At 47.6% G+C, this 27999-nt stretch overlaps 1 protein-coding gene across 1 annotated transcript; it reads right to left on the reverse strand.

The window, feature by feature from the left end:
* Positions 1 to 750: 750 nt before the first annotated feature.
* On the reverse strand, positions 751 to 27989 carry Ccdc69 (coiled-coil domain containing 69). The gene is made up of 8 exons (XM_051167273.1): positions 27925 to 27989; positions 27591 to 27798; positions 11009 to 11093; positions 5943 to 6016; positions 3919 to 4020; positions 3070 to 3189; positions 1827 to 1924; positions 751 to 1244 (listed from the first exon to the last, which is right to left on the reverse strand). The coding sequence occupies exons 1-8, from the start codon at positions 27987 to 27989 to the stop codon at positions 1163 to 1165; spliced, it is 834 nt and encodes a 277-aa protein (XP_051023230.1). The 3' UTR covers positions 751 to 1162.
* Positions 27990 to 27999: the final 10 nt, after the last annotated feature.

The following is a 27999-nucleotide window of genomic DNA, read 5'->3' on the forward strand; positions in this document are numbered from 1 at the left end:
GGGCTCTGAGACCCACATGTTGAGAACCACTGTCCCACACTGAAGAAACTATGAGACATAGCATGTAAGACAATTGTCATGTCTTGACCAATAAATATCGTTTGAATATATGTTCCCCCCCCCCCCCCCGAATAGAGTCACATGTTTTGAAACCATGTTCCCCAGGTGGTGGCGCTGTTTGAAAAGATATTGGAACCTTTAGGCCTCTTCCTTGCTGGAGGAAGTACGTTGATAGCTAGCAGTGGGTCTGGAGGCTTAACAGCCTTGCCCTGGGCTTCCTGACTGCTAATGGCGGGTGACAAGTGGGCCTCATGCTCCTGCCTCCATGATGAACTCTGAAAGCCTGAGCCCTTCCTCTCTTAAGTTGCTTCTGTCAGGGCATGTTTATTCTAGCAACAGGGAAGGAACTAAGGCAACAGAGATTGAGACACATCCTCACTGAAAAGAACGTGAAAAATACAGTTTTATTTATTTATTTTTAAACAAAAAAAGATTTAACCTTCACATTAAGACCTTAGATAAATATAATTAAAGATATTAACAGTGCTTAGCTCTACAGCAAATTCAACCCTTTATCCAGATGGATGTGGTAGCACGCGCCCCTGTTCCCAGCCTCCCCCCCCCCACCCCCCCAGGCTGAGGCACGGTGAGGTGGAGTTCAAGGTTAGGGTGTGTGTTGAGACTTCACTGTGGTCCTTCAGTTTTTCTCTGAGAGGTATGGCCTTGCTAATAAGAACAGGACAGGCCAGTGAGTGCTCAGCAAAGCTGATGATCTGGGATTTTGTCAAATGGTACAGATGGCTCCAGCTGCCACAGGAGAGGTCTTGAGTGCCCTCATGAGGACAGAGGAAAGGGGAGAGAGATAACTCTATTTGTTTGTTCCCTAAGGAAAGGCATTTCTTGGGGGTGGTCCTGGCGGTCCACATTTCCCCATCAGCATCGTTGGCTACACACATCTCTCCTTCCCACCTTGTCCATCCCGGGAGAAGAATGTAGTGGCTCTTGCTCTTTTCTCCCCAGAGTCTTTGGAGGGAGCAGTGAGTCTGTGAATCATGGTGGGTCCAGGCCCTGCACCTGTACACCGAGGACCGAGAGGTCTCTTGAGATGTGGCAGAGGGCAGGATAAGATGGATGGTGTGATGGCCCCAAGGGCTCAGATGGGTTAGTGGCTCCTCCGTCTGCTGCAGCAGTGGCCATTCTGTGACTCCTTTTCAAGGTCCTGAAGTAGATCTTTCCGGAACTGCCTGTGGTATGGACAGAGCAGGGGTTGCCTGAGGGGGCAGCTATTGCTTGAACCAACCCGGTCTTCCAGGAAGTCTTCCTGAGGCAAGTTATCATCTTCCTCACTCCCCTCTGCCTGCCTATATGTGATTTTTCTCTGTTGATCCAGTGCTAAATCCTTCCAGTGGAGCTGTGGGTAGATCCAAGCTGAGCATCACTGCCTAGCTGGGTCACTTTGAGGGACATGGAGTTTCTGTTTCCTCATCAGCAAACGGGGATAACAGAACCCCCTTTCTTAGGACCCAGAGAAGGATTCCACCAGGAAATGTGTCACGCATTGAACTGCCCATGGCACGGGACATTAATGCTCACTTACAAAACCTCAGAACCGATTTGTTCCACGTGCATGCCTGCTCAGATGGATTGTTTCCTGTTTCCTCTTTCTCATGCTAAAAACCTGGGCTTCCTGATTGCCAAGGAAAGAGGAGTCACATTCCCAAATCTTCGGGGGCACTTGTCAACCCAGTCCCCAGGCTCTTTCATGTCCCACCCAGCTAGAGATTTTAACAAAAGGTTGGGGGGAAGGGAGGAAGGGGTATGGCTACCTTGGCATGGTCAACCTGTTCCCAGCTTGGAATTGTAGGTCCTCAACCTCCTGCCGCAGGGTGGTGTTTTTCAGGGCTAGTATCAGATTTTTTTCTTTCTGTAACAAACCAAGAAGGAGCTGAGAATGGAGTGGCCCACCCTCTCAGCCCAGTGGCTGTCATCACCCCCGCATTGCGTCATTCTAGGGGACCACTCACTTTATGGAGCAAGACGCTAACTGGGAACAAGGTTAGAGTTGAGATGGGCTGTCGACTTGACTTTTGCTATTGAAGAATGTTAAAAACAAAAAAAACCAGTGCTGGTAAGATGGTTCAGTAGGGGCTAAGCGTATCAGTAGCTCTCCTAGAGGACCCAGGTTCAATTTCCAGCCCCCACAAGACAGCTCACAACTGTCTGTAACTCCAATTTAGGGGATCTGACACCCTCACACAGACAAACATGAAGGCAAAACAATCAATTCTTATAAAAAATTTTAAAAATAATTAAAAGTCTGAAAAGACAATAAATAGGTGTAATTCTACCGTGTGTGTGTGTGTGTGTGTGTGTGTGTGTGTGTGTGTGTGTGTGTGAGAGAGAGAGAGAGAGAGAGAGAGAGAGAGAGAGAGAGAGAGAGAGAGAGAAGAAAAAACAGTGCTGGTAAGATGGCTCAGTGGTTAAGAGCACTGGCTGCTCATACAGAGGACTGGGTTTGATTTCCAGGACAATCTGAGTTTAATTCCAGTAACTCACATAGTGAAAGGAGAGAGCTTGCTCCTGCAAGTTGTCCTCTGAACTCCAACACACGCATGGCATGGCATGTACCCACCCACCCATTAATATATAAAATCAATAAACAAACAAGTAAACCTAATAAACCCCCAAACAAGCCAATGCCACAACCTGACAGGACCTAGGGTGATGCTGCCCCAGGGTTCTGAGATCCCAGTTCGGAGGTTTTCAAAGGGCTCTACTTCCTTAGGCCCCATTGGCAGTGTGAGAGCTGCCACCCCTCCTGATGAGCCACGCTGCCAGGGTAGGTAGGTGGTGGTGGGAGTGGTGGTGACAGCAGGCTGTACTGCCCTAGTTACAGCAACTTGAGGACCCAAGAAAAGATGGGAGTCAGGTGACAAGGAGCTGTTGCCTAACCCAGACCAGACTCTTGCAGGAGCAGCAGAGCCAAGCTAGCAGAGGCTGGGTGAGGGGTGGGAGTAAACTGGGAAATGTCCAGAGAGCAGCGGCCTGCGGCAACCCAGGGGCACTGACCAGCATCTCCAGGAGGAAGAGCTGCTTCTCCAGCTCATGAATTCGCTCATTTTTCATCTCAATAACGTGGTGCAAACTCTCCAGCTCTTGCTCCCAGAAGGGGCCGGGGCTCCCATAATCCTAGAGGACACAGAAAGACCCTGTCAACCAACCAGTGTGGCTCTCCCCCTGCTCTCCTCTGCTTTCCATTCCTGTCAGAAACTCACTGCATTGGTCTTATGTGACCTCCTCCTTTTCACAGCCCATGGAGCATTTTTCTGCCCTAGTTTGTTTTTTCTTTTTCTTTCTTTCCTCTTTGTTTTGTTTTTGTTTTTGTTTTGTTTTTTAGACAGGATTTCTCTGGGTAGCTTGGCTGTCCTGGTCTTACTTTGTTTTTTGTTTTGTTTTTTTCAAGACAGTGTTTCTATGTTAGCCTTGGCTGTCCTGGACTTGCTTTGTAGACCACAATCAGAGCCATCTGTCTGCCTTTGCCTCCAGAGTGCAGGGATTAAAGGCATGTGCCACCATGCCTGGCCCAGGATTTACTTTGTAGACCAGGTTGGCCTCAAACTCATAGAGATTCACCTGCCTCTGCCTCCTGAGTGCTGGGATTAAAGGCCTAAAGGATCACATCCAGGCCAGCTATAGTTTGGGAGGCTGACATGCTGTCCTGTGTCAGGTTTGCTAGCTGCCTCATACAGCTGTGTGCTACACCATCTGCCTCTCTCAGTATGATCTGAGAAGCCTCTTGCTTCTGGGCTCTTGTGAAGGGGAATGCATCCGGTTTGAAGCTTGCCCTTCGTAGTTGCCTGCCCACGACGACCTTCCCACAGCACCAAGGATAAAGACCTGACAGTGTTCTGTGCCTACCTGGATATGGTTCTTATAGAGTTGGCTAAGGAGGGGCTCATCCACCTTGTTCATCTGGGCTTGGATGGCCTGTTGTGGTGAGGCCAGCGTAGCACAGTTGTTCTGGAGAAGGGAGCAGGAGGGAGACAGTAAAGATCCTGATCTGTCAAGGCGATTCTCATTATATTAATAAAAAAAGGGGGGTGGGCTGGGATTCTTCACTGTGATTCTGGCCCACACCACACACTGCATAGCACAGGGGGCTGGAACCACTGCTATGGCCTGAAACATCCCAGAACCACCTCTCACCATACAGCATTTAATGGCTCCCACTGTGAGGGCCGATGCTGATTGATAACTGGACCGGGATCTAGCCTCACAAGAACCCTGGGCATGCCTGTGAGAATGTTTGTAGACCAGGTTAACTGAGGTGGGGAACGCCACTTTGAATCTGGGTGGCACCATGCCATAGGCTGGGGTCCTGGACTGAGTGAAAAGGAAAAAAGCAAGCTGAACACCAGGGTTCATCGCTCTCTGCTTCCTAACTGTGGCTGCGACGTGGCCAGCTGCCGCAGCTCAAACCGAGAGCCGTGATGAGCTCGCTCTTCCCACAGTTGCTTCTTGTCAAGCATTTGATCACAGTGGTGAGACACGTTAACTAATACCGACCCCTAAACGCTTGAGATGATGCCCTCCAAGGCCAGTGTCAGCCTGCATTCGAAGCCCAGGCATGCTGGGCTCTACCTGGTTTTCATCCTCCACTTCTGTGGCTCAGCATCACCCCATACCCCAATCTCAAGGCATGTGCTCTGTTCCTTTCCCTTGACAGAGATTTCAACCACTCCTTTTGTGGCAGAGCCTAGCCTCTTCCTAGGCTCCAGAGTCCTACTCTATGGCCCTTGCCTCTGCCTGGCCCTTTGATAGCCCTGACATCCAGGACTTCCTTTAGAAACCCTGTTTCCTTCCCTTCCTCCATCCTTTTGAGCAAGTTGTTTGGTGCGGCCTAGGGCTTCCTTCCTGCTCTTCCTCACCGATGCACCCCAAGCTTCTTCCAGGCTTAAAACTCATCCCTCCAGGAAGTCTCTCTAAACACCTGCTTCCATGACACCACAGTCCCTTGACCTACTCAATGCCAGCCCCATCCTGCAGCCGATACCATCTCTGAGATCCTCCTGACAGACCTTGCTAAGTGCTCCACTTTGATTTCTGTTGCTGTGCAATAAAACATCCCAATGTAAAGCAACTTAGGGGCAAAGAGGATTCATTTCTGCTTAAAATTCCAGGTGACCATCCGCCATTGTGGGGAAGTCAAGGCAGGAACTTTGAACAGCTGGTCACACAGCGCATTCACAGCAAAACAACAAAACAAAACCAAAATTTTGTGTATACAGGCTCACATGCTTGCTGGATTGTGCTCAGTTTGATGTCTCTACCCTTATGCAGCTTAGGACCCTCTGACTCCCCTCTGTGGTGGGTAGTGCCCACATCAGGCTGGGTCTTTCCACATCAGCCAGCTTAACTGAAACAATACCCAGTAGGACACCCCAATGCAGACAATTACTCATTAAGACTTTACTCCTGACTATTCTAGGTTATGTCAAGTTAACAATGAACAAGAAAGCTGATGGGTTGGAGCTATGGCTCAACAGTTAAGAGCACTGGCTTCTTTTCTAGAGGATCCGAGTTTAGTTCCTAGCACTCACATGATGGCTCACACTGTCTATAGCTCTTTCCAGTGGATCCAACAACCTTTTCTGGCCTATGAGGGCATCAGACATACAGACAGAAGAAAACCATATGCATAAAATAACATAATAAAATAAATTTATTAACCCCTCCTCAAAGCAGATAACCACCATAGGTCAACCTTAATTGCAAGCCAAGTCCCCTTAACCAACTGTTTGGTCACCACATCAAAGGGTCAGGACACATGGAAACCAAGCACCTTGGTTCCCATAACCTATAGGCATCATTTTTTTTTGGCTGCTTTGGGGTTCCTTGCAATTTCTCCACCACCCACACCCAAGTGGCCAGGCCCTTTTTACCTGCAGTGGGGCTTTGGCCTCTTGGACACAGTCACTAAGAGCATCTTTCTCTGGTGCATAGGATGTCTTCGGGACTGTGAAGAAAGGAGATCTCTATAAACCCAAAGCCTCTGTCAAGTTTCATGAGGTCTAGAAGGTTCGTGTTGCTCTCTCCCAGGCTGGTTCAGGAGCTGTGCTGGTTAGGTTACTGTCAACTGGATACAATCCAGAGTCACTTTAGAAGAGGGTACATCAACTGAGGGATCGTGGAGGTCAGAGTGGCCTATGGTGGACCATAACCTTTACTTCTAATTGATGTGGTAGGGCAGATGGCCTGGGCTATGTAAGAAACTAGCTAAGCATGGGTAAGTGAGAGCCAGAGCATGCTAGCAATCAGCATCCTTCTGTGGATCCTGTCTCCAGGCTCCTGCCTTGAGCTCCTGCCCTGAGTTCCCTCAATGATGGGGTGTGACCTGGAAGTATAAGCCAAATACGTTCTTTTCTCTCCAGGCTGCTCCTGGTGAGAATGTTTTATCACAGTTCTGGGAAGGAAAGCATGAACGGAGTCAGGGACATTCTTAGGGCTCAACAAATCCCTGGGAAACAGAAACGTCTTCTCCTGGGAGTGCTGGAGGGCACTCGCAGGTCCCTGAGGCTAGGATGCAAGGATCCTGCAGCAGGCATGATGGTACCCTGCTGCGGCGGGCCAGGGCAAAGGCGGGCAGCAGAGGCTGGGCTGTGAAATCACAGAAAGGACAGAGCACCAGTGGCAGGAATCCCCAAAGTCCTGCCTCCTCTTCTTCAAAATGGAACGACTGCGAGATGATAACACAAGAAGCTCCATCAGGTTGTCTCTAAGGTCCAGATCCACAGGAAAGAAACGTGCCGGGTCTTCCCAGATGGGCAGGACAGAATTCTGGAGACCAGCCCATCCCACTCCACCTTCCTAGAGATCCTTTTTGGGTAAATTCCCAGTCTTATTTTTTCACTCAGAAATCATCAATCAATGACCAGGCAGAAAAATGCAACAGGGTGATGGGAAAGGGGGGTTACCCACAGCCAAAGGGGCCAGGGTCACAGAGAACACCATCACAGAAGAGAGCGCTCATAGCCAGATACGACGGTTCGCACCTGTAATCCCAGCAGTTAGAAGGCCGAGATAAAGGAATCGTCAGAAGTTCAAAGCCAGCCTAGGTTAGAGAGTAAGACTTATCTCAAGAAAATCAAATAAGAGCCAGGCTTGATGGCATGCATCACCCTGTCTCAAAACAAAAACAAACAAACAAACAAAAACACCCAAAAAACCCAAACCTAAACAAAAAAGCAAACAACAATAACAAACAAACAAAAAAGGGAAAAAATATAAAGAAAGAAATCAAATATAACAGGTGTAGTAGCGCATGCTTTTTATCCCAGCACTTGGGAGGTTGAGGTAGAAGGTTCTCAGTGAGTTTGAGGCCAGCCTAGACCTACATAGCAAGTTCAAGACAGGTTAGAGCTACACAGTGAGACCTTGTCTCAAACAATGACAACCACCATCAGCAACAAAAATACCAAATACATTTTAGTTTGCTCGAGTTAAGGTCTCACTGTGATAATCTGAGTCTGATCCCCAAGACCCACATGGTAGGAGAGAACTGACTCCCACAGGTTGTCCTCTGACCTCCACACATATGCTATGGTATGCGCTCACCCATATAGACAGACAGACAGACAGACAGACAGACAGACAGAAATTCTGACTGCTGGGAAGATCTGATAGGCATATCCCCTAGGCTCCATAGTGGGTCACTTTGCATCTATGTATTTACTGTACTGAATATTATTAAACCATGTAGGTAGAGAAGGTGGGTTTTAGACAGAGACTGGCAAAATGGACAGGTGCTGAGCTTGGTGGTGAGCTGCCCTCCAGGGGCTCTAACTCTATTGCCAAACGATCTGCAGCAATGTCACAATGTTTCAACAGTTTGGAACTTGTTCAGACCTCTGTCCTAGTTATTCTGTTTCTGGGAATGAAAGAAGAATTGAATGCCAATGGAGAAGTAAATCTTCATGAAAAAAGATCACTTTTAAGAACCAAATCTAGATTTCCAGACTCCCAGGAAATAAGCAACCCCATGTGTGTTGTGTCTAAAGTTCTTTCTTTTTTTTTTTTTTTTTTTTTTTTTTTTTTTTTTTTTTTAATGAGGCAGGGTCTTACCTTGTAGCCCAGGCTGGCCTCAAACTCCCTGTCATCCTCCTGTCATCCTCCTGCTTCAGCCTCCTGAGTGTTGGGTTACAGGCATCCTTCATTTTTGGAGCTGTACTTGGTAACATGCTTGCTACAGTGTTAAATGAAAAACAAACAAAAACAAACCAACCAACCAAAAATCCAGCAAGGACCAGAAAGAAGCTGAGGGTCAGGAGCACCTAGTACTCTTATAGAGGACCAGAGTTCAGTGCCCAGCACTCACATAGCACAGCTCATAGTCTCCTGTAACTCCAGCTTCGGGGAATCGGATGCCCTCTTCTGGCCTCTGAGGGTAATGCAACACATGTGTATAACACACACACACACACACACACACACACACACACACACACACACACACACACACGCATTTTAAAGAACAAGATATAAAGTTTGCACATGAACTTTAAATGATCATGACAGCTTATAAGAGAAGTAATTTGGAGCCAAGTATGGTGGCTTACGCCTTTAATCCTACCACTTAGAAGGCAGTGACAGGCAGATTTCTGTGAGTTCAAGGATAGCCTGGCCTACAGACTGAATTCCGGGATAGCTAAAGCTACATAGTAAGACTCTGTCTTGAAAAAAACAGAATCAACCAGCAACAAAAACAAAAACAAAACAACCCCAAGTAATTCTGGAGAAGGGTCAGGAACTTGTATGTTTATTTTCAGGGTCAATTTCAATGTTGCTAAAACATACATAACTGCCTCAAAGTAGCTATACAAATGTCAACGTTGTGTAAAAAGATGTTACCCAGTTAATAGTTAGGGAAATGCAGATCAAAACCCCAATAAACCTGGCATGGTGTCACACCCCTGTGACCTCAGCTCTTAGGAGGCCAGTTGGCTTAAAGATACCCAGTCTCTAATTTAATGAAATCTAATTCCAACACTCAGGAGGCTGAGGCAGGAGGATCACTGCCAACTAGAAACCAGGCTGGGCTACTAGTAATTTCCAGGCCAGCCAGGGTTACACAGTGAGATTATGTCTCAAACAATAGCATACAAACAAATGAAACAAAAATCAAAGACACACACAATAAGATGCTACCTCATGCCCACCATAGTGATGACAGCGATGGACAAACAATATACACTGACAAGGCTTTGGAGCCACTGGGACCCTCACACCTTACGAGGAAGAGCATGGAGTAGGACCACTGCTATGAAAGAGGTGGAGAATTTCTCCAAAGGTTAAGTATAGAAATACCATCTTCTCCTCCTACATGTAAAGTGGGGAGAAATGAAAACACCTGTTGAAATGAATACCTGCTCTAGTGGTACCATCCCTAGCTTGAATATCCGTGATGAGTGAGTAAAGCAATCGTATGTCCATTCAGTGGAGTATTACTCATCCACAGGAAAGAAATGGAGTCCAGATGTATGTTGTAACATGGAAGCATCTTGCTGGGTGAAGCAAGCCAGGCTGCTGATGCCATTTATATGCGTCTGATGCCGTGAAATCAGGGACGAGGTTAGCAGTAGCTAGAGGCTGGTGGGAAGGAAATGAGTGACTAGTGCTGGGTGTCTCTTCTTTGGGGTGAGGAGAATGTTCTGGAACTGAGTGGTAGTAATGATTGCATGCATTGTAAATGCACTAAAGGTCACCAGTGTCACAGATACCAATGTCATATGTATATTTTACCAATCTAAAAAAAATAAATATACATGAACTTGTTCATTTCAATTCTAAGTTTTATAAAAAGTATGTATGTGACAAAAACCTATTTAATTAAAAAACAGGTTTTTGTTTGTTTGGTGTGTGTGTGTGTGTGTGTGTACCTGTCTGTCTGGGGTATATATATGTACATGACTGAAGTACCTGTGGAAGCCAGAAGAGAGCATTTGATCTCATGGAACTGGAGCTACAGGTGGTTATAAGCTTCTAGATGCAGGTGCTGGGAACCAGACTCAGGTCCTCTGGTAGAGCAATGCACATGCTCAACTCCTGAGTCATCTTGCCAGCCTTTGCTTCATTTTTTGAGACAGGTTTTGCTTTGTATCTCAGTTGGCTTTTAACTCACTATGCTGCCCAGATTGGCCTTAAACTTACAGTGGTCTTCTTCCCTTTAGCCTTGTGTGTAATAGAATTTCATGGCCATGAGCCATGCTTGGCTATCCTAGAAATTATTTCTTTTATGTGTGTGTGTGTGTGTGTGTGTGTGTGTGTGTGTGTGTGTGTGTGTGTGTATTGAACATAGATACATGAAGAGGTCAGAGGTTAACCTCAGATGTTGATCTTGTTTACCACTGATTACATTAGGCTAGCTAGCCAATGAGATTCTGGGAATTCTCCTGTCTCCACCTCCTATCTCACCACTATGAGAGCAGGGATTATAACACTGGGGTCCATCTTTTTATGGGTCCTGGGGATCTGAACTTTGGTTCTCACACTTGTGCCACATGCATCTTACCCACTGAACCATCTCCCAGCCCACTCTAGCCACAATTTTTAGGCATCATCATTGTAGGGATAGAAGGTGGTTATAAAAATTAGTGATTTCATTTGTCTAGGTTTTCTTCTATTCTCTGATCCTTCCCTTTTTGAGACAGGGTTTGGAATAGCCCAAGCTGACTTCTACTTTGTGTGGAGCATAGGCTTGCCTTGAATTCATGATCCTCCTGGTGTCACCAACCACTAGGATTACAGGTGTGTGCTGCTACACCCACCTGAGGTGGGTAGACTTCCTGCAGATGCTTGTAAAATGAAAGAAAAATGGGTGTGGTGGGGAGGATGCTCAAAGGAAGGCAAAGCATGGTGACAGGATGTTAAAGGCACACCCCAAGGAAAATCCCAACACCCCTCTGGACCCAAGGGCCCCATGAGGAACCTTCTGGGGCCTCTCAATTCTCACCTTGCCCAGCTTCCTCATGCCTTCCTTCCAAGATCCTTCCCTCCTTGTCCAGTGTCTCCAGAAGTTCTGTCTGTGTCTCTTCCACCTAGAGTAAAGAGTAAGGTCAGGAGTAAGATTGGATGGGCTAGCCAGGAGTGGTGGCACATGCCTGTAATCCTAGGCAGAGGCAGACAGATGGCTGTGAGTTTGAGGCCAGACTGGTCTACAAAGCAAGACCAGGACAGCCAAGGCTACACAGAGAAACCTTGTCTTGAAAAAACAAAAACAAAAAAGGGATCAGATGGGCTAAAGCACACTGTCACTCCGTGCTCACCACATATAGCCCAAGACTACTTAGAGATGGATGATCAGCACCTTACCTCCTGTCCAACTGACGGGACAGATGGTGAGGCAGGACAGACATCCCCCGAGACATAGCAGAGCCCAGAGGTCCTATCCTCCTTAGGCTCAGGTAAGTTACCAGAGGGCTGTCTAGGTAGAAAGGATCTTGGGAGTCTTGCATTGCTGATGTTCCCTTGGGGCAGGACAGACCTCTGCTGGTCCACATGGGGCACCCCTCCTACTTGCTACCTCAAGTTCTAAAGGCTACAGGTCACTTCTGCCTTTTGCTGTCAGGCCCCTGATCTGTCCTCTGGGCCCCCCTGAGTCAGGGACCCCAGGCAGGCCCACAGAGGCCAGAAAACAGGAGGTCCCTTTCTCCAGGCTGACCACTCGCAGCCAGCCTCACGGTCCCACACCTGAGATAGGTGGCAGTTCTGTTGCACTTGGAGGGCACAACTCACGCGACATACTTCTATCACACTTCTCCCAGGAAAGCCTGTGTGCCAAGGGGCAGCTCCTTTCCCACCAGGCACTGGTGCCCTCGCCTACAAATGAGTCTCACAGTTAAGAATCCTGCAGGTCAGGTGTGGCGCCAGCAACATCAGGACAGTTGTGTTATCAAAACACGCTACAGCCCCCACAGATGCGTGCATCTGATGCCCTCTCTTAGAAAAGGCAGAGGCTTCTGGAAAGTTTACCCAAGCAAACAACAGTATGATGTATCCAGGGGGCTCTTGGAGAATGTGAGTCCCTTTCTTCCTGGAGCTGAGGCAGCGCCTTCCTTGTCTACAGTTCCCCCAATTTGTCTGACTAAACCAAAAGAGCCCAGCAGAAATTATTTTTAAAAGGCTCTTTATGGGGCTGGAGAGATGGCTCAGTGACTTAGAGTTTTTGTTCTTCCCGAGGACCTAAGTTCTGTTCCTAGTACCAAAACGTGGTGTGGGTCTGTAATGGCCCAGGGTTAATGGGGGAAGGATGGAGGAGAGCTTCAACCTCGGAAGACAGCTATGCTCACCACTATACAGAGTTTCAACCTCAGGTACCTCATAGGAGGAAGGCAGGCTTTGGCTCCCTCCCCTCCTCGCAACCTGGCCCCAGCCTGCTCCACTATCAAGCCCAGTAAGAATTTACTACCCTGACAGTTATCAGGCCTGACTCCTTGTTTGACCTTAAAAGGCTCCCCCCCCCAACCCCCCTTCTAGCCCCTGAGTACGCAGATGAAGTATACCTGTTCTGGACAATTGTACATGGCCACACAAGGTCTCTTGTCCCAGAGACCTTACCCAGCTCCCCAGGGGCATAAAGACTCCCTTCCCACCCCACACCCCCCAATAAACTGAGCCAGTTCTCTGAGGCCGTTTCTGGAGTATGTGCCTTCTACACCCACACATTCACTGCTGGCCAAGGCCCTCCATTGCACCCACATGCCCTGGCTACATTCCCCCCCCCCCACCTCCCCCAACCCACCCTTTCTAACCCAGTCTGGTTCAATGCACAACGCTATGGGCGGGCTATTCCAAGTGGGAGGAGCTGACAGAGAGAGGCAATCTGGTAGTTCACAACCACCTGTATCTCTGCTCCAGAGGATCCGATACCATCTTCTGGCCTCTGCAGACAGCTGTGCATGTATGTGTGTGCTCATGCACATAAAAATAAAAATTGTATTTATTTATTTTTGGTGTGTATGGGGTGTGTTGAGGTCAGAGGCGTCAGTCCTCACCTCTCACCTGGTTTGAGACAGGGTCTTATCTCTGCTGCATCCCTCCAGGCTAGCTGGCCTGCAAGATTCCAGGATTTCTCCTGTCTCTGCCTCCCATCTCACCACAGGCGTTCTGGGGATTACAGATGAGTGCCAACAAGTCTGTCTTTGCATGAGGTCTGGGCGTCTGAACTCAAGCCCTCATGTTTGCACAGCTTTATCCATTGAGTCCTCTCCCCAGACCCTTATTTTAAATTTTAAAGTAGCATTTATTGGGGGTCTTAAGATGATTCCGTGGGTAAAGGCTCCTGCCACTAACCTGACAACCTGAGTTTGAGGCCTGGGACCCTTATGGTGGAAGGAGAAGGTCAACATTTGCTGGCTGCGGTCTGATCTCCACATGTGCCCCTTCCCACACACAAATAAAATAGCTAATGGCTGAGCCATTTTTATTTTATATGCATTGGTGTTTTGCTTGCATATTTATCCGTGGAGGGTGTCAGATCCCCTGGCACTGGAGCCACACACAGTTGTGAGCTGCCATGTAGGTGCTGGGAATTGAACTTGGGTCTCTTTGGAAGAGCAACCAGTGAGTGCTCTTAACCACCGATCCATCTTTCCAGCCCTCAAAATAAACTTTTTTTTTTAAGCCACCAATTTAAAGCCAGACATGGTGTGACATTTACCTGTAATCCCAGTACTGGGGCAAGTAGAGACAGGAGGTCCAGAATTCAAGGTAAATTTTGGTTACATACTGAGCTTGAGGCCAGCCTAGGGTACATGAGACCCTCTCAAATCAATAGCAAACACACAGAAGCCACCCAGCTTGATGAAGTCATCAGTCCCAAACTATGCAGCTTCCTTCGCAGACGTTCAACATTTCAGAACTTTGGAGTCAGATTCTGAGTTTACTTCCTGTGTATATAGTTAAAGGCAGCCAGTTGGATACTGGTGAGAAAACACTCACACACCTGCATAAGCTTTTCCTCATGGCTTCAACAGTAAGGGAGGAAACTGAGGCAGAAAGAGGGGAAGGGCTCAAGACTGAGCTGGGAAGGAGGAGCAGGAAGTCCTGGGCGGGGGCTGCTTGGGTTGGCTTTAATCTGAGTTTCCTGTACCACTTTTCCTCACGACCCATGACCTTGATCCCTGACTAACACAGCCTAGTCATTGCATAAAACTTCCTGGCATGCTTTATTTCTAGGTACTTCTTCAAGCCTCTGATCTCACACTTGTTATCCATTCTGGATTTTCAGAACCCTTTAAACATCTCCCCACATGCCAGACAAGTGTTTTACCAGTGAGCTACACCCCAAAAATGTTTCGTAAATCACTTTACATTTTATTTAGCAAGTATGAGTCTGTGTGTCTTACACATGTGTGGAGGCCAGGGATCAACCTGGGGGACCAGTTCTCTCTCTCCACCATGTGGGTCCTAGGAACTGAACTCAGGTCATCAGCCTCGGCAGCAAGTGCCCTTATTTGTTTGTTGAGTCATCTGCCCAGCCTGTTTTATTTTTATTTATGTGCATGTGTGTCTATGTATGTGTGCATGCCACATACATACGGCAGCTTCAGGGGGCCATAATAAGGGATTTTATCCCCAGGAGCTAGAATTACTGATAGTTGTAAGCCTTGAGTTATGGATGGGACTCGAACTTGGATCCTCTGGAAGAGCAACAAGTGCTCTCAGCTGGTATATATCTCTGTAGTCCCTGTGCTTTTCTGGTATATATCTCTGTAGTCCCTGTGCTTTTCTGGTAATATCTCTGTAGTCCCCTGTGCTTTTCTTTCTTTCTTTCTTTCTTTTCTTCTTCTTTCTTTCTTTCTTTCTTTTTAAGATATGGTCTCATTAGATGCTGAAAGGGATTTGACAAAATCTAATACCCCTTTGTGATAAAAGTTTTAGAGAGTTCAGAGATAAAGGGACATGCCTAAAAATAATAAAGGCAATATACAGTAAGCGGATAGCGAACATCAAATTAAATGGAGAGAAACTCAAAGCAATTCCAGTAAAATCAGGACAAGACAAGGCGGCCCACTCTCTCCACATCTATTCAATATAGTACTTGAAGCGCTAGCCAGAGCAATAGACAATACGATCAATAAATTGGAAAGAAGAAGTCAAAGTCCCTGATAAACACCGTCAGTGAAGTGGCTGGATACAAGATTAACTCAAACAAACAAACAGTCACCCTTCTTTGTACAAATGATAAACAGGCTGAGAAAGAAATTAGAGAAACAACACCCATCACAATAGCCACAAAATAATCTAAAATAATCTTGGTGTAATTCTAACCAAGCAAGGGAAAGACCTGTATGACAAGACCTGCTGGTCTATGAAGAAAGATATTGGAGAAGTCATCAGAAGATGGAAAGGCTTCTCACGCTCGTGGGTCAGGAGGATTAACTTAGTAAAAATGGCCACCTTACCAAAAGCAATCTACAGATTCAACCCAATGCCCATCAAAATTCCAACACAATTCCTCACAGACCTTGACAGAACAAAACTCAATTTCAGATGAAAAAACAAAAAACCTAGGGCAGCTAAAACAACTGTGTGCAATAAAAGAACCTCTGGAAGTATCAGCATCCCTTATTTCAAGGTGTACTACAGAGCAATAGTGATAAAACCCACATGGTATTGAAATAATAACTGACTGGTTAATCAATGGAATCCAAGCAAAGACCCAGATGTAAATCTACATACTTACAGACACCTGATTTTTGACAAAGAAGCCAAAACTACACAAATAAAGAAAAAAAAAGAAAAAAAGAAAGAAAGAAAGCATATTTAACGAATGGTCCTGGTCTAACCGGATGTCTGCATGTAGAAGAATGCAAATAGGTCCACATTTATCACCTGCACAAAACTCAAGTCCAAGTGAATCACGGATCTCAACCTAACACCAGATACATTGAACCTGATAGGAGAAAAAGTGGGGAATAGCCTTGAATGCATCGGCACAGGAGACAGCTTTCTGAACAGAACACTGATAGCACAGGCACTAAGATTGACAATTAATAAATGGGATCTCACAAAACTGAAAAGCTTCTGTAAGGCAAAAGATACTGTCAATAGAACAAAACAGCAGCCTTCAGAATAAGATCTTCACCACCTCACATCCAACAGAGGGCTAATTCCCAAAATATATAAAGAACCAAAGAAACTTGACATCAACAAATCAAACAATCCAATTTTAAAAAATGGGGGTACAGATCTAAACAGAATTCTCAATAGAGGAATCTCAAATGTGCGAGAAACAAATGTTCAACGTCCTTAGCAATCAGGGAAATGCAAATCAAAACGACTCCCATTCCATCTTACACCTGTCAGGATGGCTAAGATCAAAACCACCAGTGACAGCTCATGCTGGCGAGGATGTGGAGCAAGGGGAACAATCCTCCATTGCTGGTATGAGTGCAAACTTGTACAGCCACTTTGGAAATCAATATGGTGGTCTTCAGAAAATTCAAAATCAATCTACCTCAAGATCCAGCTATACCACTCCTGGGCATATACCCAAAGGATGCTCCATCCTACCACAAGGACATTTGCTCAACTGTGTTCATAGCAGCTTTATTGTAATAGCTAGAAACTGGAAACAACCTAGATGTCCCCCAACCAAAGAATGGATAAAGAAAATGTGGTGCATTTACACAATGGAGAATTACTCAGCTGTTAAAAAAAAAATAGCATCATGAAATTTGTAGGCAAATCATCCTGAGTGAGTAACCCAGACCCAGAAAAACAAACAAGGTATGTACTCACCTATAAGTGGATATTAGCTGTAAAAGATAACCATGCTACATCCACAGACTCAGAGAAGCTAAGTACCAAGTGGAACACATGAAGGGAAAATAGAATAGTTTATTGTGAGTGGACGGGGAGGAGTAGGGACAAGGACAAGAGTGATCAGGTGGAGGAGGATGGAAAGAGAGAATACTGAGAGAAACAACTAGAATTGGCGGGGAACATTTCGGGCCAAGCTAGAAATCTAGTGCAATGGAAACTCCCAGGAATCTACAAGGGTGACCCTGGCTAAGACTCCTAGCATTGGGGGATATAGAGACTAAAGGCGAGCTGAATGTGGTGGCGCACATCTTTAACCCCAGCACTGGGAGGCAGAGGCAGATGGATCTCTGTGAGTTCGAGGCCAGCCTGTTCTACAAATCAAGTCTAGGACAGCCAGAACTACAAGAGAAACCCTGTCTTGAAAAATAGAGAAGAGGCAGGTGGATCGCAGTGAGTTCGAAGCCAGCCTGGTCTACAAAGTGAGTCCAGGACAGCCAGGGCTACACAGGGAAACCCTGTTTCAAAAAAACAAAAACAAAAACAAAAAAAAAAAACAAAACAAAACCGAGAGAGAGAGAGAGAGAGAGAGAGAGAGAGAGAGAGAGAGAGAGAGAGAGAAACAGACAGTCAGACAAACAAAAGGCAAGACTTCCAGTGGAGGGATTGGAACACCAATCCAGCCACAAAACCTTCAACCTACAATTTTCCCTGCCTACCAATTTGCTTGCGTAAAGGTGGTGCAGAAATTGTGGGAGTGGCCAAACAATGACTGGTCCAACTTGAGACCAATGCCTGGAGGGGCCAGGACCCAGAGGCTCGATAGCTGGGAGATCTAGGATAGAACCAAGAAAGAAGGTCAATGAAATGACTCCTAATAATATTCTGCTACACTCATAGATTGATACCTAGCCCATTTGTCAACAGCGAGGCTTTCCCCCAGCAGCTGATGGAAACAGACGCAAAGACTCAAGCCAAACATTAGGAGGAGCTCAGGGAATCCTGTGGAAGGATTGTAGGAGCCAGAGGGGTCAAAGGGCACCACAAGAAAACTGACAGAATCAACTAGCCTGGGCTCCTATGGGCTCACTGATTCTGAGCCGATAACCAGGGAGCCTGCATGGGTCTGACCTAAGCCCTCTGCATATGTCACAATTTTATATCTTGTCCTTCTTGTGGGACTCCTAACAGTGGGAGCAAGAGCCGTCTAGCTCTTGTGCCTACTTTTGGGACCCTTTTCCTCCTAACGGGTTGCCTCATCCAACCTTAATATGAGGGGAGGTGCCTAGTCTTCTTGCAACTTGATGTGCCATGTTTGCTTTATATCTGTGAAAGGCTGGTCCTTTTCTGAAGACAACAAATGGATGGAGCATGTATGAAGGGAGGGAGGGACTGGGAGGAGAGAAGGGAGGGGAAACTTCAGTCTGGATTCAATATAAGAGAGAAGAATAAATTTAAAAAAAATTTTAAATAAATTATGATCTCATATAGCTCAGACTGGCCTTGAACTCATAATCCTTCTGTCTGTATACGTCCCAAATCCTCTGACTATGGGTGAGTACCACCATGCACAGCTGCAGTTGTATTTAACATCTGATCTTTTGTTTCAGCCAGAAGAGATTAAAAGAGGTGGCCATAGCCACATGACAGAGGGGTTTCAGACCAAATGTTCACTAGGTCTCCTTCAAATGTGCAGGTGTCGTCGTGGGTCATGCAATGAGACAGGTGGATGGAGTGGCTGTGACTTTAAACCATGCCAGGCCCAGCTTAGCCAAAGAGACCTTGAGTGTCTTGAACAAGCTACTAAAGATTAGCAGGAAGTCAACAGGCCAGAAGTGATGTGTCTGGAAATGGTTCTGGTCTTTCTCTCACAGTTCATGCTCTAGAATTAGTTCAACAACCCAATCCGACTGTGCTGTGGGCATAGAAGGGCACTGAATCCATCAGTGTCATGACTGGCTCCTGTCATCACTTAGTAAGCATGGCTGCCTGCTCTGTGTGACGTACCCCAAAGCAAACGCTCCAAGATCATGGGCTTCTTTCCTTTTTTTTTTTTTTTTTTTTTTTTTTTTTTTTTAAATAAATGTATTTATTTTTATTTTATTTTGTGTGTGTGTGTGTGTGTGTGTGTGTGTAGAACAGAGGACAACTTTGGGGAGTCAGTTTATTCTACCATGAATCCTTGGGGGTCATTAGTCTTAGAGGCAAACACCTTCACCACCAGCCCCAAAGGCTGATTTATTTTTTTAAAAAATTTAATTCAAATATGTATTTAGCTCTATCTCTTTTTACCTCTTTCTACTTCTCTATCTCTCTCCTCTCTACCCCTTTCTAGATCTCTCTACCTCTATCTTTCTCTTTCTCTCCCTCTCTCCCCACGTGTGTCTCCAGAGACAATTCCTGTATTTCCTTATTAAACCTCTTAAGTGGAAAAAAACCCCAAATATGTATTTATTTACATATTTATCTAGTTAATATGCATGAGTGTTTCACCTGCCTGGTGCCAGAAGAGGCCAGAAGAGGGGATCAGGTCCCCCGAGGCTGGAGTTACAGAAGTTGTGGGCTGCCCTGAAGGTTGTTGGACTTGACCCTGTATCCTCTAGAAGAATAGTTAGCGTTCTTAACCACTGAGCCATCTCTCTGGCCCCAAAGGTTTTCTTCTTGGTAAATGGATGATGAGATGTTAATAAAAATAGCTGAGGTAGCCAAGCAAGGTGGTGCATGCCTTTAATCCCAGCACTCGGGAGGCAGAGGCAGGTGGATCGCTGTGAGTTCGAGGCCAGCTGGAATATAGAGTGAGTCTAGGACAGCCAAGACTACACAGAGAAGCCCTGTCTGGGGGAGGGGGAAGCCAAGGTAGGGCAGGTGAGATAGATGGCTCGGTGGATAAAATAGTTTTCTACCAAACCTAACAACCTGAATTCAATCCCAGGGCCCACACAGTGATTGCCCTAAGCTGTCCTTTGTCCTCCACTTGTGTGCCACTGTGCACATGCAGTGGTAGAACCTACACTATACAGCAGAACCCAAGAGCTCAGACTGCAGGAGGTTCTTGCTTTGTGTCTGAGAAACATGGCAGGCATGGGGCCTGCAGAGCTGTGGAGAAAAAAGGGGGTTACTTGCTTATGAGGATAAGGGCAAACCTGGAGTCGTCCTTACTATCCTGTTTTCCAGCCACCAGCCCAGGACAGTATAACAGGCAAGTGCCTAGGACAGTGGGTCTCAACCTTCCTAATGGTGCGACCCTTTACTACAGTTCTTCATGTGGTGGTGACCATAACATTATTTTTGTTGCTACTTCATAACTGTAATTTTACTACTGTTATGAGTTGTCATCATGTAATGTCTGTTCTCTGGTGGTCTTAGGTGACCCCTGTGAAAGGGTCGTTTGACCCGAAGGGTCATGACCCACAGGTTGAGAACATCTGCCCTAGGAGGAGAGGATGCCAGCACAACTGCCCCCTCCCATCAGTGGGCTCCCTGGTCTCATGGTCTCATTGCATGCAGGGAAATGTCCCCCTATCAAGATTATAGGGTGCACAGGGTAGGACATCTGCAATTGGAAAGTGCAGAAGCCAGCCTCCTAGCCCACGTAAAGGCCTGAGATTCTAACGGGGCTGAGTGTCATACAAAGCCATTCACTCATCTAAAAGAAGTAGAGCCAAGCTGGGTGCGGTGGTATGCGCCTGTAATCCCAGCACTCAGGAGGTAGAGGCAGGCAGATCTCTGTGAGTTCAAGGCCAGCCTGGTCTACAAAGAGAGTCCAGGACAGCCAGGGCTCTGTTACACAGAGAAACCTTGTCTCAAAAAAACAAACAAACAAAAAAAGGAAGTAGAGTAGGGTGTGGCAGTACAGGACTGTCATCCAAGGCAGGACACTCTCATGTTCTAGAGCAACTTGGAGCACATAGTGAGACTCTGTGACAAACAGAAACAAACTCTCCTGGAATATAACAGTGGCTAAGGCAGTCACTGAACAGTGGGAGGTACCTAAGGACCCAGAAGGGACAGAAGGGAACGTTGAAGAGTGGGCCGCATCCCGGGGCCCAAGAGGTGTTCAGAGCATCCTGAGAAGGCAGCTCACAGTGCTGAGGGTGGGACACACCATGTAGGCCTTGAGAATGGAAAGCTAAGTTCTTATGAGGGGTCAGTCTGAACCGTAATCTCTCAGCTTTATAGCACAAGATCCTCCTCTCTCAGAGGCAGGCTTTAATTTAGATTTTTAAAAACACAGTCTCACCCGGCATGGTGGTGCCCACCTTTAGTTCCAGCACTTGGGAGGTGGAAGCAGAGGCAGGAGGATCGCTGTTGAGTCCAAGGCCAGCCTGGCCTACAGAGTCTAGGATAGCCAAGGCTACACAGAGAAACCCTGTCTGGGAGGGGAAGGGCAAGGGGGGAAAGGACAGGGTCTCATGTAGAACAGGCTGCTTACCAACTTGCTATATAGTAAAGATGACATTGAACTCTTGATCCTCTTGCCCCGCTTCCCCAGTGTCACAACCATTGCCATGTGCCACCATGCCTGGTCCACCACGAGCTTTCAACACTTGTAATTTTGAGACCTGCCCTCAATAGCTTGTTTCCAGGCAGAGTGCAGACTTTATTGTATGATCTATGAGCACACATGTCAGGTGCAGTCCCTGCCACCCAGTGACACACAAGCTGGACTCAAACAGCTCTCCTGCACAATTAACTTGAACTTTATCAACATTTTAGGATATTGTTACAGACAGGATGCGCAGGCTCAAGCATAACCCCGACAGAGGCGAATGTGGGTGCGTTTACAGGAGTCTGGGGCATGTCAGGTTCTTGGGGAAAGATCCTAACCACCCCCTGTAAGTTCAAACACACACAAACCCCAAAAAACAAAAAAACAGAGTTAAGAACATGTATGAGCTCAGAAGGCATGTCACCAAAGTGGTTGATCTCAAAGGCAATGATTCCTAGGGATTTTTTTTTCTGAGTCAGGTTGTTATACAGGGTAGCTCAGGCTACCCTCAAACTCGCTAGATGGCTGAAGATAACTTTTAACTCTCTTTTCAATACAGGGTTTTTTTCTGTGTAGTCTTGACTATTCTAGAACACACTTTATAGACCAGGCTGACCTCGAACTCAGGTTACCGCCTGCCTCTGCCTCCCAAGTCTGGGACTAAAGGCATGTGCCACCACCCGGCAACTCTGAACTCTTGATTCTCATGCCTCTACTTCCCCAGTTCTGGGATTACAGGCACATGCCACCACACCCAGTTTTATGCAGTGCTACGGGTGGAACCCAGAAACCTGTGCATCCTAAGAAAGGACTTTCCCAGATGGGTCGTGTCCCCAGCCCCTAACGCCCAGGAATGTTTCTAGTGCATTTTAGGTTGAAAAGTCTAGCTGTATAATGCTTGAGAAGTGCGGCTGAACCCCATGAGTCTTTTAGAGAGCTCTCCGTATGGATGCTTGCCTTGGATCCATCCCGAATGATTTATGGGGCATTACTAGCTCAGAGGCCATGTGAGAGCCAGTGCCGCTGTGATGGTTGAAACAGAGGCTGTGTGCATGCTGGTGTGATGTATCAACGATGGCTGTGGTGGAAGGCACAGGGACAGCTGCTGCATGACCAGGCAGGCAGCTCCTCTCACGTTCCCTGACTAACATGCCTTTGGCAACACCAGTGGAAAAGGTCAAATGTGCCCTGTATTTCTTCTGCCTGGGACACCCCTTGCACATCGCGGTTATCCAGTGAAGGTCTCATTTTCTACCCTCCTTCAAGTCCCAGCCAAGACACCATTGCCTTAGTGACAATTTCTGAACTAGAGACAAAGTCACTGTGCCCCAGGTTAGGGGCGAAAACAGGAAATTCATAACTAGCAAAAGTGGAGGGCTGTAAAGAACCAGTGCGCATACACAAACTGGTCAGGACCTTAGGCAGCCATTCAAATAAAAGTTTCCATGAACAATCTCGTGTGGGGAAATGTCTCTGGAAGAGCACCAGAAAATAATCGTATGCAATAGAGACCCAGATTTAGGGCTGGAGAGACGACTAAGCGGTTAAGCACGTTTGCTGGCTATCCAGAGGACTGGAGTTCAGTTGCCAGGACCCATGTTGGGCAACTCACAATCTTCTGTAACTACAGCTGGGGATCTGACAGATGTGTGTGCAGGGTTCTGCTGGCACACATGTGGCATGCCTTCTCTTTCTCCCCTTTCCTCTCTGCTTTCTCTCACACTCTTCACACACATACACACACACACACACACACACACACACACACACACACACACACACACAAATCTAGAAAACCAGCCAACCAACCAAACATTGCTAGATTTATAAATATAGTCACTGTCAGTTATATGATATATGTAAAACCTCAGGCTATTTCCTTTTACGTTTTTTTGGTTTGGTTTTGGTTTTGGTTTTTCAAGACAAAGTTTCTCTGTGTAGCTCTGGCTGTTCTGGAACTTTAGACCAGGCTGGCCTCAAACTCACAAAGTTTGTCTCCAGAGTGCTGGGATTAAAGATGTGCACACACCCGCGCCCCACCCCCCCCACCCCAGCTTAAGTTGTTTTTTAGTTTTTTAATTAATTGTGGTTTTTCCAGTCAGTGTTTCTCTGTGTAACAAACGCTGGCTGCCCTGAACTCACTTTATAGACTAGGCTGGCCTTGAACTCACAGAGAGGCGCTTGTCTCTACCTCCTGAGTGCTGGGATTAAAGGCATGAGCCACCATGCCTGCCTAAATTTGTTATTATTGTTGTTGTTGTTGCTGCTGCTGTTTTAAAATATCTTCTTAATCCTTTGAGAATTCCATCCAGTGTATTTTGTAAAGGCCTTTTCTTAGTAGTGAGCTTGGGAGCAATTTCCAAATTTCTTCCTACCTTTCTAAATTTTGAAACTTAGTCTTAAAAGTGCAAATGATCAGAGGAACCAGATTTCCACAAGGAGCTTGTAAAAGCTATTCGGGGCTTGTGTCACCTTTGCTGTTCTTATTCGAATGGCATCTGGCCTCTGCTTGAACCCCTCTAGTAATGAAGAACTCACTACCCTCTTTTTGTTTTTTTTTTTTTTTCAACCACTTCCAAACAAGAAATGGAAACTGGCTCTCTGTAGCTTCTCTCAGCAGCCATGATCCTTCATCCTAGCTCAGCAAAGAACAGATTTTTCACTCCTTGACACCAGAGGTTCCAAGGCTAGCTGTGGGCTGCATGTCCCTGCACCTGTCCACCTAAGCAAGCATTGTGTCTGTTGTCCTCACAGACCCCTTTGCTTCAGTGAACCACAGGCAGTGACACCTTTTAAGCCACAACTTGAATTCTATGTCTTGCTGGGCAGTGGTGGTGCATACCTTTATTCCCAGCACTCAAGAGGCAGAGGCAGACAGATCTCTGAATTTGAGGCCAGCCTGGTCTACAGAGTGAGTTCCAGGACAGTCAGGGCTACACAGAGACACCCTGTCTTATAAAAAATAAGTCCTAAGTCTCACTTGCCCATTTGAGGGTACACCACCTGCTACTCAGGCCAATGGGCTGTTTACTACACTCAACCTTTCAACATCTTTGTAGAACAAACGTGGACAACACAGAAGCCAACGTGGGGCCTACCTTACACTGAGCCAGAAAGGCCAAGTCGCTGGCAAGGCTACTCCGTCTATCTGTGAACTGAGCAAGACCATAGGAGCTTACACACCAGTGCAGTGGACACACAAATGTTTGCTAAGTTCTTTAAAATAACATTGTTATGTATTTTTTTAATTTAAAGCATTAGGAGATAAAATAAGGGAACCTATGTGGAGGCATGAAGTTTTTATTGTTGCCTGTTTGTTGCCATTGCCTGTTTTTTTTTGAAGCAGGGCCTAACTGTGTAGCCCTCTCTGGCCTGAGACTTTTTATGTAGACCAAGAGAGCCTTGAACTCACGGTAGCGGAGGATGAGCCTGAGCTTCTGAACTTCCTACCTTACCTTCCAAGTTCTGGGGTTAGAGGCATCTACCACCATGCCCAGTTTATGTGGTGCTGGGGATGGAAGCCAGAGCTCCACCCACTGAACTACAGCACCAGCTCCTATTCCCAGGATATTAGCAGGTCTGGAGATAGCAGTGACCTAGCCTCTTCACCGCGTCTACAGTGCCCGGTCAGTCAAGCCACAGAGCACAGAGCTCATCAGCTCCTTAGATCTATGTGCCAGAGGTACTAGGGAGGTCTTAACCATCGAGACCCTGCCCCAAGCCTGGGGAGCTCTCATAAAGGCTTAGCGACCTTCCCTGCCACCAGCCACCCCACTCTGCACAAACCCTACATCCTGGGCTTTCTGGCGCTCAACTTCCCTTAAGCCCTTGGCTTTGATTGGGGGAACTCCTGCCAAACTTCCCCACCCAAGAAACCTTCCTCCAGTCCAGGGAGGCTCTCCTGCTGCGTGCCAGGCTAAGCCTTGGCCTGCCTCCCAGTTAGCCCTCATTGCACTCCTCAGCACCTGCTCCTTGCACTGCACAAGGCAGCAGGGGGGCGGGAAGGCTAGAAGGCATGTGAAGAAAGCCAGTCATGTGCATGCGTGCGTGTCTGTATGTATGTGACAGGGTCTCTCTATGTAGTCCTGGCTGTCCTAGACTCGCTTTGTAGATCAGGCTAGCCTCAAACTCACAAAGATCCACTTGCCTCTGCTTCCTGATTAAAGTTGTGTGCCACCACACCCAGCAAGTCTTATATATATGTGTGTGTGGTGTTTGTTTTGTTTTGCTTTTCAAGACAGGGTTGTTTTTGTTGTTGTTGTTGTTGTTGTTGTTTTTTTGTGCAGCCTTAGCTGTCCTGGACTCGCTTTGGCCTTGAACTCACAGTGATCTGCCTCCCGAGTGCTGGGATTAAAGGTGTGCACCACCACTCTCTACTCTTCTCTATTGTTTTAATTAAGAAAAGTATTAACATTTTTTTTTTTACGTGTATGGGTGTTTTGCCTGCATGTGTCTGTGTGCCACATGCATGCAGGTGCCCACAGAGGCCAGAAGAAGGTATAGGATCTCATGGTTCTGAGCTTTCAGATGGTTGTGAAACTGTCACATGGGTACTGGGAATCCAATCTGGGTCCTCTGGGAGAAGGGCCAGGACTCTGACCACTGAGCCATCATCCCTCTGGACCCCTGCCTCCTAAGAGCCATCCGCCTCCCATCACTCCTCTCCGAGCCTCAGGGTCCAACCCTGCAATGTGGGGAAGCTTCATTTCATAGCCCAGCCTGGTTCCCAGGGCCCTCCTGAAGCACAGCAGGAAGTGAAAATGCTCAGGGTGAGTCACTATTGCGGTCTGACCCTTTGTGGCTCTTGAGCTTCTATTTTGGAGCCCCATCCCCCAGGGGTCTTGCCAGCCTTCGTGGGTGGACTGGGTGTTCAGCACTTGACACCGACATTGGAAAATAAGCAAAAGCTGCGATCAGGAGGGGTAGGTACAGGTGGAAACTTAGCCAAAAGGCAGCCCGCTGTCCTGCTAACAGGCATCATGAACAACTGACCCCAGCAAGCCCACACAGGTCTAGGGCAGACATGCCAGGCTATTTGATGCAACAAAGGTGAAGGACTTTGTAGCCATCGAGAAGCCACTAGAAAGTACAGTAGGCCATGCCTATTATTTCATCATTGGGGAGGCTAAGGAAAACTGAAAAGTTGGGGCCAACCTGGGCTATGTATTGAGACCTTGTCTCAAAAACGAAATAAAAAAAAACCCTGTCTGGTATAAAGGGGCAGGCCATTTATCTCAGCACTTGGGAGGGAGAGGCCACTGGATTACTAGTGTGAGGCCAGCCTGGGCTCCACAAGACCTTGCCTCAAAAAGGGGACTGGGGAGAAAAAGAAAACAAAGACTAAAAAGTCATTGGAAATGCAGGAGAGGGTTCAGAGAGAAAAGAGAGAGACTGACAAAGCTCGGGACAGAGAGACAGAGATGATCGAAAGACTAAAGAGCTGAAGTTCACTGCAAAATTAGTCACTTTCGCAAAGGGGACTGATCACGTTCAAGGGCTGGCCACTCCCACCCTGAGTGGAGTGATTGGCAGAGTGTAATTAGGGCAAAGGACTGGGACTCCAGGGTCCTTTTCCCTTCTTGGGGCCTCCTGCTGCCCTCTGTGGACAGGGCCACGGATCCAAGCTCTGTCCTCCAGAGGTTTCTCAGACCTCAAGGGGGCAGAAACCTGAGTCAGTCTCTTGGGCCCTAACCCAGCTTCAGGCCCCAGAGGGAGAGACAGGAAGGGCGGAGAGAGCTGCAGGAGACTACAGATTGCCTCCCTCTTTGGCCCCTCCCATCCACCCAGGGCAGCCCACGCACTGTTCTGAACCCTGCAGGAGGCCTCGACCCGTTTCCCAGGCTCTAAAGGGTGCAGTGATCCAAGGCGAAACTTGTTTAAGGGGCAGACTGTGTCTAGCAACCCTTGGGGCGCACCTGGGAATTTAGGCTTCCAACAGGTCTCAGGTGATGCTGTAGCTGCGAAGCGGTGGACCACTCAGACACTGCGGGCCACAAACCTTAGCTCAAGGCTCAGAGTGGTCAAGAGTCCAGTCCCCGTCCACACAGTGATAGCCCCACACTTAAGGCCACCTGCCACGAACACGCCAGTCACTTCCCCGCCCGGACAGCCGGTTCAGCTGTAGTTTGTCCGGGGCTGAATGGGTCAACAGAGTACCCCCCCCCCCCTCCCGCGCGCACCCGGGTCTCCGTGCCAGCCCCCAACTGTTGTCCATCCGGTGTCCTCTGCTGTCCCGATGAGCGCCCCCTAAGGTAGACCTCCATGTCCCGGCGCCCGGTACCTTCTCGCGCTTGCAGCGTCTGGGTCGGCTGTGCCTGCAGCCCATCCTGCTCTGTGCGTCCTGCCGGCTGCGACTCTCAAACGCCCCGGAGCTGCAGCCTCGCCGGCTGCGCGCCTTAAATGCCGGAAGAGCAGGGCCTGCGCGGGACCGGGGCCTGGGCCGGGGCTGGGCCAGGGCAGGTGCCAGCGGCGCTCCAGGCCAGAAGCACCTGAGGTCGAGGCCGTGGCAGCAGGGATCCCGAGGAGCAACAGATGTTTCTCAGAAGCCTCTGATGAGAAAGAGCTGAGAGGGAAAAGAATGAAAACAATTAAAGGAGGCATGGTGGCACACTCGCCTGAAGCCCCAGTTCTGGGGAGGTGGAGGCAAAAAGATCACAAGTCCCAGGACAGTCTGAGGCATATAGGGGGTG

This window comes from Acomys russatus, chromosome 25, assembly GCF_903995435.1.
Source record: "Acomys russatus chromosome 25, mAcoRus1.1, whole genome shotgun sequence".
Lineage (NCBI taxonomy): Eukaryota > Metazoa > Chordata > Mammalia > Rodentia > Muridae > Acomys > Acomys russatus.

Coding starts and splice junctions, on each gene's coding strand:
- Ccdc69 (XM_051167273.1), bottom strand. CDS start 27,989: ATGCCTCAGACTGTCCTGGGACTTGTGATCTTTTTGCCTCCACCTCCC. Junction 27,799..27,924: donor CCCCAGAACTGGGGCTTCAG/GCGAGTGTGCCA, acceptor CCTCGACCTCAG/GTGCTTCTGGCCTGGAGCGC. Junction 3,190..3,918: donor TCTATAAGAACCATATCCAG/GTAGGCACAGAA, acceptor TGTGTCCTCTAG/GATTATGGGAGCCCCGGCCC.